Source organism: Amphiura filiformis, chromosome 7 (assembly GCF_039555335.1).
Source record: "Amphiura filiformis chromosome 7, Afil_fr2py, whole genome shotgun sequence".
Classification (NCBI taxonomy): domain Eukaryota; kingdom Metazoa; phylum Echinodermata; class Ophiuroidea; order Amphilepidida; family Amphiuridae; genus Amphiura; species Amphiura filiformis.
The window spans coordinates 28,755,935-28,770,444 of NC_092634.1; the positions used below are offsets into that span (position 1 = coordinate 28,755,935).

General features: G+C 34.7%; 1 protein-coding gene across 1 annotated transcript; it reads left to right on the top strand.

Moving 5' to 3' along the window:
• Nucleotides 1-1,615: 1,615 nt before the first annotated feature.
• Nucleotides 1,616-10,056, top strand: LOC140157767 (uncharacterized). The gene is made up of 8 exons (XM_072181014.1): nucleotides 1,616-1,705; nucleotides 2,576-2,651; nucleotides 2,894-2,937; nucleotides 4,213-4,308; nucleotides 4,819-4,888; nucleotides 6,452-6,495; nucleotides 9,081-9,304; nucleotides 10,021-10,056. Coding segments are annotated over exons 4-8 (375 nt in total). The 5' UTR covers nucleotides 1,616-1,705; nucleotides 2,576-2,651; nucleotides 2,894-2,937; nucleotides 4,213-4,307.
• Nucleotides 10,057-14,510: the final 4,454 nt, after the last annotated feature.

Consider the following 14,510-nt stretch of genomic DNA (forward strand, 5'->3'; position numbering starts at 1 on the left):
TGATGTTTGTGGTGATGAAGTTGATCATGACATAATGATCATGATCATGTGATGATGATAATGACTATAGTGCATGGTGATGAAAGACGGTGTTTGTTCAAAAGCTGTAATACCAATATCAATATTCACTTTCCAATTCCTGGCTCACCTCTAAGATAGAAAAGTCAGTGAGGATATTCGGAGACAGGAAAGTCTATCTTGTTCTCCTCTTGCCGAAAACACTAGTCCGTATTCTATTAAGACAAACTTGAATTGCTCAAGATTAACAAAATACTAAAATATTGTTAATGATTTTGCAAAATCATCGAAGTAGCCTTTAACTTATATAATACAGGGTGTATCAAAATGATTGGTACCGAAGACTTTTGATTTTTTGCCGAATTTTTATACTATGTTTTGTGCCAGTTTGGGGTTAATTGTTTAAATATTGGTAATTATAGAAGTTTTATCTTCTCTAAGAATTTTAGATCATAAAGATAGCACATTCTATTCAGAAGTTACATGATTCTAAAGGAAAGTAGGTGTTTTAACACTTTTCATCATAACGCTGGATCAGTAGTGCACCATTTTCAAAGCTCTATTTTACTGCAAATACCTTGTGAGGATGATATGTTGAAAATTATGGAAATGATTAATATTTTCCTTGCCTTTTTCTTCATTCAAAATATATATAAATGTTATAATCAATATTTATTGCTTGAAAGTAATATTATTGACTTGAATAATTCAGGTGGGGTGAAAGAAGTTTGTGTATCAACACCATCCAGGGCGGTAATTTAAATTGTATTATTGAGATTACTAAGTAGATGGTGTGGCAGAATGGCTATAGAGTGTAGACAGTGTAGGTTAGTTTAGACCTGGTAACAATTATTGGAATGGCTCCACAGTATTCCACACTTCACTGTGCATTCATAGTTAAGAATCACTGGTCGACACGAATCTACGGAGAAGTGCAGAGAAGATTTAGGAGACCGTTTCTAAGAGCAAGGCGTATATCCCATGCAAACATGCTATAACTTGCAATGCTTCAAAATTTGATATGGGCAGTTACAGAATGGACCCATCCCAGGTGTTAAGTTCTTTCAAGATAGGGCTTCACCTCACACTGCAAGAGTCTTAAGGCAGGGACTTCAGGAACTATCTTTCTAAAAGCATGTGTAAAGCAATTTTATGTTATGTATACTGAGGAGTATGTTTGCAATAAATGGTCCAAGCAGTGAACCTATTTATCTTGTGTTGTGTAAGTAAAACCATGATTACGTCGATCTTCGTTTAAATGACAATAGCTCTCAGATGCATCAACCTATCAACTTCAGATTAATAGATCAATAAGTTAGCATATGCCCCTTTCTATTTGTAGTACAAAAACTATATTAATTAGCAATTTTATATTTTTGATATATTTTTGAAAATGTCACATAGCCCGGTACCAATCATTTTGATACACCCTGTACTAAGTATTTGGTCAATATTTACAAAGAGGCAAACTCTTTTATTAATAAATATTTAAGATACAATTAAAACTTATGAAGTAAGATGATATTATAACAACAAGTTGAAAATGAGTGTTACATTGAAACGTTAACTTAAATTTTATCATACAATACAGCTTTATGCCAACAGCAATGCCACAACAATGGGGTATGTGTCGGACCAGACACATGTCATTGCCAATTTGGGTACACTGGACAAGTATGCGAAAAAAGTGAGTACTCCGTACAACCGAAAAGGGATGTATTTAAAAACTTTAAAACCACTCTTTTCACAATTCTGTGTTACCAAGTAGAAACCCAGCAAGAACAAATTATTTTACAGAAAACGCTAAAAATGGGTTATATAAACGACATGTTTACACGTTTTAATAAAATTTAAAACATTTTGGAAAACTTAATTGCTGCATGACATTCTAACATGATATAATATGGGTGTTCACAGTATTTGTAAAATGGTGCGGTAGTATTTTTTTGGCAAATCCTTTTAAAATTGTTTTCATGACCTTTATAAGCGTTTATAATTTTCAAAAAGTGTGTTTGCCGGGAAGCAGAATGTGATAAATTGTGAGTCAAGGAAGATACTTCATTTTTGGATACATACCCATCTCTCGAGTAAAAGGGCAATATCTGCTATAATCGGAGCCAGAAATAAACATACTAGTTTGCGCTGACGGTCACCTGTCAATCAAACTCAGAAACGATTTGTTGTGATGAGGCAAAAAAATGTATTTTTGATCCTTTTCTTCGATGAATTAACCTTCGTTTTACGTGCATTGACGTCAGACGCAAACTTTTTTCAGTCTCATATTTTGAGATATTTTTTTTCAAATACACTGATTTTACTTAGGAGACAACATTGTAAAGCGTGTACAATTGTGTGTAAGTGCGCTTTTTTATTATAAATGATGATACTTTACGAGAAAAAAGGCTAAATTCACAGTTGATTCATTTTCAACAATCGAGGTAGAGTGTCTTTGTTTTTCTTTGGGAATGTCGCGAATGTATCAATAGTCATTTAAACTTACCTAGCCTATTGTTTTTGCTAAGATTTGAACGCCTTAATGTCTTTCTTGTTTTTAAAGTATTAGTGGAATGTCCAGACAACTACTGTGAAAATAATGGGGAATGTGTGACTACGGACAGTGGCTTCTACTGTCGGTGAGTTTGTATTTTTATATTGTACATTGTCCGAACATAATACAATAATAGTAATCTTTTACACTTCATATTATTTTCTCAACAGATTTTTTTTTAAATTTTAAACTTAGACCTGAGGACAGGGACTACATTCACCAAAAAGATGTATTTATCTATTATTGGATAACAAACACGGGGGAAATCCAAACTAAACCCGACACAGCATGGTACAATAATATCATGTTCTTGTTCTCTTTCAATAGGTGCCCTGAAGGATGGGATGGGAGTCGATGTGACAAGGTTTATGGTAAGATTAGTGTCAGATACTCTAAAATCTATTGAAATGTCTATCATTCTTGGGACCAGACTCAAGCAAAATGCTCAATCCAGGGTAAAAAGTATATTCTAAGAATCCCAGTATTTATGGAAAGAAACGACAAAAACATAATTGAAGATGAAGAACTACGACTCCCAACAAATCATGTAAACAATAAGAATTATAGGTTAACAAATGCGTATCACTTGTTGGGAGTGAAATTGTACAAAATAATGCACGCGTACTGAGATGTTGATATGTCTAATGCACGAGCATTAACCTATAATTCTTCCTATTTCATACACGAGAAAAAAATCACGTGATTTTCGCTATTTTTATAACAAAATTGTCACTAAAAATGTTGGAAAATGCAAGCAAATATAAATGCATCCACCCGCAAGAAAAATGAACGCATCCGAAAGCACTGTGCGTACTTATACTACGCGGAGTGCTCGCCCGTGCAATTATACAATATTTATGCACGACTAGTAATTTACTAGCGTGTGCTCTGATTGGTTCTCACTATCTAGGAGTGTATGAATAAACCATATTCCTATTTATTGGACCAGTCGTCTTGTAAAGACATTCACATGTTAGCATGTGGTTAGTCGGATATAACCTACTCATGAGTTTTAAGTTGGGTATGACTATAACATTTTTTGCTTTAATATTGATAGCTGGGGTATTTTGAGTAAGAATATAAGGGGATCCAGCTAATAGGCACCCTTGAGCATTCCGATAAATTCAAAGTCAAAGCTTACACAGGGTTCAAAACTCAAACTTGTTTCGATTTTGTTCATACCTATTGCAAAATAATCCCCCTATTAGAAGGATTCAGAAAATATATAGTTTGACCTACCTACGACGAATCTGTCTGCAGTTATTGGCGAAAAGGTCAATGGTTGGAATTTGGGCTCCATAGGAAAGTTCCCCAATTGTGATGAAAATGGTTTTAAAATGTTTGTACTGTTATAATCATTCAGAAAACAAATAGTTTGCACTATCTACGATGTTTCGCTACCAAATGACCTTTTCACTAATAATTTTAGACTGTCGTAGGTAAGTCAAACTATATATTTTCTGAATCCTCGTGACCTGAGGAATATTTTGGCATAGCTTTTAAGTAAATCGGAACAATTGGACCTCATATTTATTTTATTACTCAAGTGTAGCCACTGGGAACCTGTAATTTTTGACTTCTCAGTATGTTAGGCATCAACTTTAAACAAGGAAATGTTAACACCAATGTGATTTTTATTGTTTTAGCCTTTTGTTCCAACGAATGTCAAAATAATGGAGTTTGCGTTGGACATAACAAGTGCCTTTGCCAACCACCATATTCCGGTGATTTCTGCGAAAATAGTAAGTAAGGAAGAAAAATGAAAATGTATGAGCTATGATAATAAACAAACATGGTAACAATAAACCCTGTATCGCACTGTGTAAAATGTATCTCCAAGAGGCAATATGTGGTCAGTCAGTGGCAAGTGGAACTTTGCAAACTGGCGTTCAAGAAGGGCCCCAAAAAAGGTTTTCTCAAAGCTCACGAGTGGTTTGAAAAGAAATGCAAAATGCGATTTTTTTTTTATTCTCGACCTTTTTTTTTTTTGTTATGGTATTTTGGGAAAAAAAATCTGATTTTCGCCGAATTTTTCCAGAAAAACTTAAATAAATAAAAAAAAAAAATGAAAAAAAATCCGCATTTCTTTTTTTTTTTTCAAATCTCGCGATTTTACAATTGCGCGCGCGAGCTTTGAGACAAACCTTTTTTTTTGCCTAGTAGATCAATGAAAGGCATACTCACTTCATGAGAAAAACTCATGCACATGTAACCGTTTTGTTATTTTTTCTACATTGTGATGTGTACTACAGTGGTTTGTCCACATAATTATTGTCAGAATGGAGGCAATTGTGAAACTACAGCTACCACTTTTTACTGTCAGTAAGTAAACCTATTATTTATTTCAAAGGTATATTTTAAAACTGGTCAACAACACTCACTTTTTGAGCCGAATATTTCAGAGAAACATTTTCCGTCCTCAGCGGTGTAATGGTAATGCTGTTGGTAGACTGACTGATGATTCTCCACTGTTTCTAGATGTTGTTGACAATGTCCTTTTTGTCCTTTGTGATGGTGTTTCTAGAAGAGAATCATATATTCTAGAAAGTTCTCGGCCCCCGTCCCTATTTAGGGTGGGGCTGGTCTCTTGTTTGATTTTTTGGCAAATTTAAATTTAAAAAAAGATATGTAAATAGCGCCCTCAATTTGTACACAAATGTACAATCTATAGAATAAAAATCTAACAAAACCTATTCAATATTAAACCATCTGTACCGGGGCTTCAACAACTAACCCTCGAAGTTTAAAAAAGGAAAGCATCTACCATCACTTCTCTACCTCTCTATAGTTAGATCAGGGTATAATTTAAGTGGATATCCCAATCAGCAGCTTCATCCTCCTACACCTTACCCAATCAAAATAACGATTTTGACATCAGAAGAAAGATGATATTTTTCTCATAATCACAGTAGAAAATTAGACATGCAATAAAACAATTATGTTCTGTTTAGATGTTATGAGCAAAAAAGGTGATTAAGCCTTATACTCATCCTTTTTCAACCAAACCGACGGTAATAACTCTTGTAATGAGGGATCAACATTTAACCACAAATTGCCTTAGGCAAAACTCACTTCCTAAACTAAATACCACACAATGTCATTTTTATATAACTCGTTGACCCATCTGTGTTATATACTGCCTCTATAATGACATCCTTGTGATCTGGTCAACTCATTAACAGATACGAACCTCGGGAGGGAATTCAATTTTTGATCAATTCTCTCCAGGTAGTGAAACGTAATGTAGTGTTCAATAATGTACATTGTGGTACACGTTTTTACATCTGATTGTCACAAACCGCTCATCGAAGGCGAACGCGCCAATGCATAGACCAAAAGAGGACTTTTCGTCTGGTATATGATACGAACGCACTTATATTTCGGTGCGGTGACAAAGCTCCCCCTTCTTGTAAGGCGCGTCCTCGCTCCTTACTTCCTGGATTCGTCCAGCCATTTTATAACCTCTAACTCTTTCCAATGGATGGGTCCACCTGGTGTTAAGAAACAGCAGGGACCACCACAGCCTGCGCTATCTTCGAGTCACTTCCGGGCCTCGAACCACAACCTTGTGGTTAAAAGGCGAGCCTGCTAGTGCATAGACCAAAAGAGGACTTCCATATCTGGTCTATGACACTAACGCACTTATACCTCGGTGACATAATATCCAAACCTCTATATAAACCTGACATAGATCAATTCAACTCAAAACTTGGAATCCGATTATTTTGATGATATCCCATAACGTGACGTATAAAACACAATATGAAGAATGCGAATTAATGGACGTCTATAATATTCCAATACTGTACCGTATTTAATCTGCAATAGTTCTGATTTAAAACTCCAAATAATTGGCTTATTTCTTGTTCTGTATTTCTTTCGTAGGTGCGCTGATGGTTATGAGGGTGATCAGTGTGACCAAACATCAGGTTGGTTTATCATTGTTAAACACATATTATGTTTAAATACTATTCAAAGTAACCTGTTTAAACCTTGTATCTGAAATCACAATGAGCCCGTATGAAATTTAATATATGATTATTCATTTCAGTATTGTTATCGATTATTCATTTCAGTATTGTATTAGCAACTTAATTAGTCGAAGTGATCAGAGTATCACAAGCTGCATGAATCCAATTCTCATCAGTCTATAATACCGAATTTATTAATTCATATTATACAATTCATTGATGCCAGCACTGGTGGTATCCATTAATGTTTCTAGACAGGGAGTCTGCAAAGGTGACATCCACGCTGTTGGTGGTCTTCCTCTACTTTTAAATGAGACAGCATTATTCGTGTTAAATTTTTAGGAAAAAAATACATTTTTCCAAGTTTATGAGAGCATAAACAAGATTTGTCTTCTGTCGATAAATATTTTTTTAAAGCAAGTAATTTATGGTGCGCTACGCAGAAGCATAACGCCTAGACGTTGATCCACACGCATCAGCACACTTAACACGTTGTCGCTGATCGCTATGGCCCCACATCATGCCATAAACACAGGGACTTTGCTGCTTAAAGAGCGCACACCCTAGATATTCCACATAATATGACAATCGCAACCAGGATCATTTATTTCCCGCAGCAAATTGAATTATGTTTATCATAACATACAGCATATTACAATTCCAGAAACCCTTGTTGTAGTATAAACTAGCCAGGTTGGTTTTAAGTAACTTTCATGAAAAATCTCCAAAAATCGCATATTCTTTTGTGTCTTTGTGGTCCATCACCTGTCACTGGTAGTCTTGTAACGTCTTTAATAGCATCGCCCACTACCCAGTAGCGTAGTCAGAGGGATGGGGATTATAATGAAAAAGAAATAGAGAACCTATTTTTGAAGCTCCAAGATTTCACATTTACAGTCTCTCTATAAAAAAACGGTAGCACCAATATAAAGGATCAGAATGATATAACCAATAAATTTATTTTGTTATTGCCCCAAAAATTCTTATATACCCCCTCTTGAAAGCTGACACGGCTACTTGATGAATTGTTTAATTCGAATTAATCAATTCGATATTATATATACGGCCGTGTGTCTTGAAATCGCCACCCTTAGCGTTACATGACAAATATTATGAATATTTACACCAATCGAGTTTCTAATTAGAATATCTCGACAATCATCAACCCTAAACTAGCAAAAGTATACATTTTTGGAAACCTGAAGGCATAAGCAATTCAAATATATACATTTCAACTCATTATACAGGGTGACCGGCACGTTATACAGGGTGTAATAAAAAAGATTTTGATAAAAAATGGGTCACTTAATGCATTGCTTATTACCAACTTACAGTAATAAACTGTAAGTAAACAACATTCATTTGGTTAGAGGATATAGAGAGCCAACTGACTTTGGAAGAAACCAAAATCACAGCTGTTTGGTAATCTCGGAATATAGGGTGTCCCAAAGTATGTTAGATTTTTTTACAATTCAACATATTTTGAACCTAAACATTTTGCCCTTAACTCATACAGAAAAAATAAGTCTATATTTAGATTCCTCATCAAATTTCTCTTCAGAAAATCTATACTTTGACTATGATAGGATAAGTAATTAAAATTTTACAATAACTTTTAGATTCTGAAGACATCTGCATTACTTACTACAGTGTTTAATATGACAACGGTTAGTTTTGTATGGAAAAGTTTGTATTTTCTAGACTAAACTAATCATAAATGATTAAAAACAATTAGTAGAATTGTTTAGCTGTAAGGTCATGAGTCGTTCAGATGCTAAATAGAGTCCAAATCCAATTTACAGCCTTTACAGAAGCAGATTATGCACTAAAAATATCAATCCCATAGAGTTTGTGTGTACCACATCCCCCACCACCACATCCCCCACCACCGCCACCCTGCCCATTCTGAATTCTATGAAGCACAGTGTCGGTATAAAAAAAGCTAAAGTATTTCTTTTTACAGGGTTGAAAGTGCATTTTATTTAGCAATAAAATAAGACCACACACATGACAATAACTTCTTGCTTGACAGAGATATCATCATTTGATTTGAGTCGACTTTGGCAAAATGTAACGTCGCCACCTTTTTTTGGTGGCGAGTTCAAGACACGCGACCATACTGCTAATTGAATGTAACTTGTATAACAAATATAAAGCATCCGTTAAAATGACATGCAGGTAAGAATCAGAGAAAATATTGTATGCTAGGTAGTTTTGCGCTTCTTCTATATGTATACACTTTTCACCTAATACCGTAAAACCTCGTCTACAAGCATATAGAATGCTTTTGAAAGGATAACATTATATAGTTTGAGCAAATAATATTATCGATACAAACATAATACAAAATTAATATGTACTATTGGAAGACCAATTTGTTGTATTGGCATATTTACGGTTGTTTTGTATTAATTAAGCTTTCATCAAAAACAATCTATATGCTTGTAGACGAGGTTTTACGGTATGTCACCTAGCGTGTTAGCTTTTAAGCTTAAGAATTTAGGAAGGTTCAGGAAGGGTTCTATTGTATCATATTTATCAAGGTTTATCAGGAGGAGCTATCGGTGGTATTGCTGTGGGATCAATAGTAGGCTTACTCACCATCGCCGCTGCGCTTACCTGTCTAATGATGATACAAAAAGGCATATTTGCACCGAAGTCACCTATTTCTCCAGTCAATCCTGGATTTCCACCCATTAATTATGGGAATATGCCACAGTTTATGAACCCTGGAGATGGTAATGCCATACTTATGGATGGGAGGTCGGTAAGTTGCCGAGATTTGCAAGATTTCAATACTTAAAATATATACTGCGAAAAAAAATGTATTGTTAAAGGCAATGTCTTGATGAAATCAACACTATTTTTGTATTGAGCAAAATATGGCAATTTACATGATAAAATGTGAGACTTCTAAAAAATTAAATCGAGCTATTCGCTACTCCAAAGCCCTTTCTCTGAACCATTTGCGGCGAACATTTCAATGGAAATATCTTTTAAACTATGCATTAGGAGGCTATAATTTTCTTCGTAAGGGGGTCCCAAATCTACAAAAAGGCGGCGTCAATAAAATTGCGACCTCCCTCTATTTCGGTAACAATTTTATGACCCACCCACCACCAACACCGGTACACCTTAACCCCTAAACAGGCTGCTAAATTTTTTTATTGAAATCAGTCTTTTGGAATAAAATAAACACACTATCATCATCTTGTCATCTTGTGACTTCCTACATTTTGGTCATTAAACATGTTATGACCCCCCTCCCCTATCATTCTTTCCAAAAATGTATAACCCCCGTTATATTTTGACCCCCTTTCCGAAGTAATTTTATATTATTAACTTTTTTTGTGGGAAGTTTACTAGCGGATCATTGAAATAGGTGCTCGATAACAAGAACTTTCATTAGTCAAAATTGCAATTCGCCACTATGCATAACCTATGACGATAATTTGAATATTTCCATTTCTTGAACTATTGCAGTTACACTATCCGTACCAACCCGATGTAAACTATTAACGTGTGATGCACTGCTTTCATCACGACCGATTTGTCACGGCACATCATGTTGAATCATGACTGAATATGATATAAATGATAGCTACAAAGTATATAATAGACAGACGACTATGACGAGGGAAATTATAATGATTGTGAATTGCAGGTTTTAGCCAAATTTATTTTCCGAAGACTTGTGGTATTCCCCACTTACCCCCTCTCCCCCTCACCACCTCACACACTTACCCCAACCACCACCACCACCACAACCACCACCACACTGCACACTGACTACGCCAATGGAATTAGTTAACATCCTCTCGGAGATGTTTTTTGTTGAACAAAGATAGAACGATTAAAGATTAGAAACAATATTCACTATGAGACAAACATCTGTGATCGGTTGAAATATATGTGAAAAATCTGTAATCCAACAAACAGTCACAATAGGCCATTTAATAAAAGGCACTAAATTTAATGCCCACGATGAAGCTTGTAGTCGCCTGCTCCGCAGCCGACTGATGATGATGATGACCCATGGGTTCCGCCATAACAAGACCACCAAGTGATCAGTAGGTGTGTGCTACAATGCTAAGAGAGTACCTTTATTTTAAATACCCTCAGACGACTGACAAAGATTTTTCACGGATTTTTCAACCAGTCACAGATTTTTCAAGGAAATTATTAATAGTCATATTTTTGTTGTACTAATATACCACACAATATCACAGAGAATCTCAGCAGTAATTAGTCATATTTTTGTAGTGCTAATATCATACAAGTATACTAAAGAATCAAGAGGAACATTCATTGGCTTTTAATTATTGAACACTATTTTGGAATCCTCTGGAATTCCCCTATATATTATTATTTGGTCTTCGTTCAGTCGAGTCTTCTAGGTACAATCGTTAAAAAAATACTGCTCAGCCTATTGTTTAAAATTCCTAATGAGAGTGGTAATTAAGTTTGTAAACTCAACTATTATAGCTAGTTGTCTATAAGAGTTGAGGAGCTTCTGTTGGCAAAAAAAAACCCTGCGTTTTCGAGCGCCATTTTAGTACCAAATCAATGGACTCCCTATTTTGTGATGGGATTTCTTTAATCAGGATGGGTATTGGGAACGGTTGATTAATGTTTTCCCATATAAGACAATTTAGATGTGTTTTTAGTTTTCAATATTGGAGTGGTATTATATTGTTGTGGTCGCTATAATATACAATTATGCTTAAGGGTAGACGCGGTACACGGCATTGTTGGTCGAAGCAGCCAAAAAATTTATCTAAATCAATATATTATTGAAAAATAACACTTTGATATTTTGCAAAAGTTCTTTCTACAAATCATGTACTTTGCAAAGTTGCTTGATTTATTGTTTTACAAAATTGTTGTTGTTTCAGCCCTCTTTACAACATAACTCAAGAATCACAGGACCTACAAAAGTATATCTGTGATATTTGAATTCTTCTACACACTCGTTATGAAATGATTAATGTAATTTTTGTAGGCCTTGTGGTAATTACGACATTTTCTTAAAATATCAAAATGGCCAGTAGGCTAATTTATTGGAGGTATTTCAAGTTCTGGTTATACCAGTGTAATTACTAAGATTAATTATATAAGTATTAGGGCTGCCTATTGCTCTATATTTGTGACCCACTCCAACAAAACCCAGAACAAGTCGCTAGACATGTTTTTGAAGTGTAGCTTCTAAAGATAATATTCCCATAAAAAAATCAAATTTTGAATTCCTAAGTGGACTTGAAGTTAATAATTGACCCATTTCTCAGAATAGCAATTAGGCCAAAGATATCATTAAACAGAATAATATTATCCATATCTTGAAAAGTATTGATACTATTTGATATAACTGGTTAACGCTTTCAGTCTAGTGCTTACATTTAATTTCAAATCCTGAATTGTCAAATATGCGACACGTACCTGGTTTTGTCATAGTGGGTCAAATTTAGGTAAGAACTATTAGTAGCTGATTGGAATCGGGGTGCAAATTTTGCTTGAGTCTAGGTGATTGTTAACTATATTATGTATAAAACCGCGCACATATTATGTAATAAACGGCTAAAGTGGAAAAATAGTGGACCTCCTGTAATATATTTTTTGCAATCTGTTTCTTACAAAACATTTAATTAGCTTTTGTTCAAATTTTAAAACCTGCACGGTATCAAAAATGAAAGTTTGCATGTAAAATGATGCTCGGTACTTGTAAAATATCTTTTTTCGTTAATGTTGATATAGATGTTGCATAAAGAATTATTGCATAAAGAATTCCACCTGGCTTAAAAATTTCTCACACACATTAATGTTTTTGGAATATTTCCAAGAAATTGTAATGCAAGTTTAACTCTTTTAAAACTTCAACATTAATGTTGCATGATATCAAAAATCATACGTAAAGCTGTAAGCACTTGATCATTGTCATTCTTGGCTCAAATGTTCTTTGGAAAGTTAAAATATAACTTATTTGCACAACCTAAAGAATTAAAGTTGGAAAGCTTCCAATTGCTGAAATCAACGTTTTCACGGACACACTGTTATTCATCTGCAGTGAAAGCATGAATTACAAAACACCGTCGGATTATAAAATAGATAATGTGGACTAAATTTAATGAGATACACAAACTTTAGGAAGCGGTGAGTGAGTATGAAAAAAAGCGCTTTTGATCAAACTTGGAATGAACAGCAGTAATGCGCGCATTATGTAATCGTTATTTCCTTCGCAACCAGTCAACCGAATCAAACAAAATGTTCATATGTGATGCAAAATAAAATAGGCTATGCATTACATTTTAAATTTTTTTGATTCTGATGTCTATATCTCGACTTACGTTCAATTTTATTCACTCGGTAATTTTTTCTGGGACAAACTTGTATAGCCAAAAATGTACTTTTTAGGGTTTGATGCTTCTAAATGGTATATTTTCTCTCTTTATATGACATTTTTGTTGTAATAGTACAAAAATTCATTCGCACGGCTTCGGTTTTTAATAAATATTCGCCCTACCATATTGTAACTTCCAGCTTCGAGGGCACACCATTTTAAGGGGTTTACGGTTCAGTGCATTAAAACAAGAAAAGTCTTAGGTCAACCTATGTTGATATTAGAGGCATTTATTTGTGCGAGTTCTGAATATGTGAAAATTCCACCCGATATTAGCTATTTTCCCATTGAAATCCGTGCACGGTTATTTGATGTATATAGAATTTGCTTCATTATTAAGTAAATGCAAACTATAGATGGCGCTATTTACCATAAATCGTATTTCTTAATTTGCTAGGGGTAGGTAATCAATACTGCCATTAAAACAGATGGAATAGGTGATACAAGCTATAAAGAAATTTTATAGACATATTTCATCCAAAATAAAAGGAATTATTTGTATTAAAAGCTTGAAAGAGTAATTTCCAGTAACTAAATAGCGCCACCAATCTTGTCATAAAAAGATTCGTTTTATATCCGAAAAAGCATTAAAAATTGCTGTGAAAGTGAATAATGTTGTAAATAAGGGGAAATTTAAGTTGAAAATGAAAGCTGTTTAAGCCTAAAATCAGGTAGTACATGATGTTTTGTTTGAAAAACTAATAAATGATCACATCAAACAATTAGTGGTATTTAACCTTAACCGTTGCGAGAAAAAGAAGAAGAGGAAGAAATTGATGAAAAACAATTGTCCAGCCGACGCTAGAGTATAAAATTTCGTCAAATTGACAGAAGAAAGAAGAACTAAATATGTTGTGGTCTAATAAGACCACGAAGTCCAGCTTGACCCCGAAATGACCTCTGATGACTTTTAAATGACTATGGACAAAATTAGTAGCATTTAAAAAAATTCGGCACCAACTAACTAAAGCCAACATTCTCCTAATAAATATAAACAAATACACAAAAGGCTTCAACCAAATGGGAAGGCCGTGCCATGTCATTTGGACCGAGTTGGACATGTGCCGAGTTTGTTTGAGTCAAGTGACCGGCAAATGTTACATGAGGGCAGTCTAGTGATGGCAGTTTCATTAACCAGGCAGGGACACAATATGCTGGGAGATTGCACATACACGATAATTATTTGCTTCAAACAACCAGTCATGGTAACCAGTCTATATCGTATTTAGTCTGTTTAAGTGACTGAATATTTACGAGAATTTCCGCCCTCTCGAAAGCAATCACCGTCGATCGAGGCTAGCGCGGAGTGACATCGATTTTAGAATGCAATTAATAATCGGCACATATGAGTCAGGTCATGTTAACTTCTTTAGCCAGGTCTTGATCCTGAAATGACCTCTGATAACTTTGAAATGACTATGGACAAAATTGGTAACACTGTTAAAAATTTCGGCACTAACTAACTAAAGCCAAAAGTCTCCTGGACTAATAAATATAAATAAATACAAATAAATACACATAAGGGTTCATCTAAATGGGAAGGCCGTGCCGCGTAATTTGGACCAAGCATGACATGGGT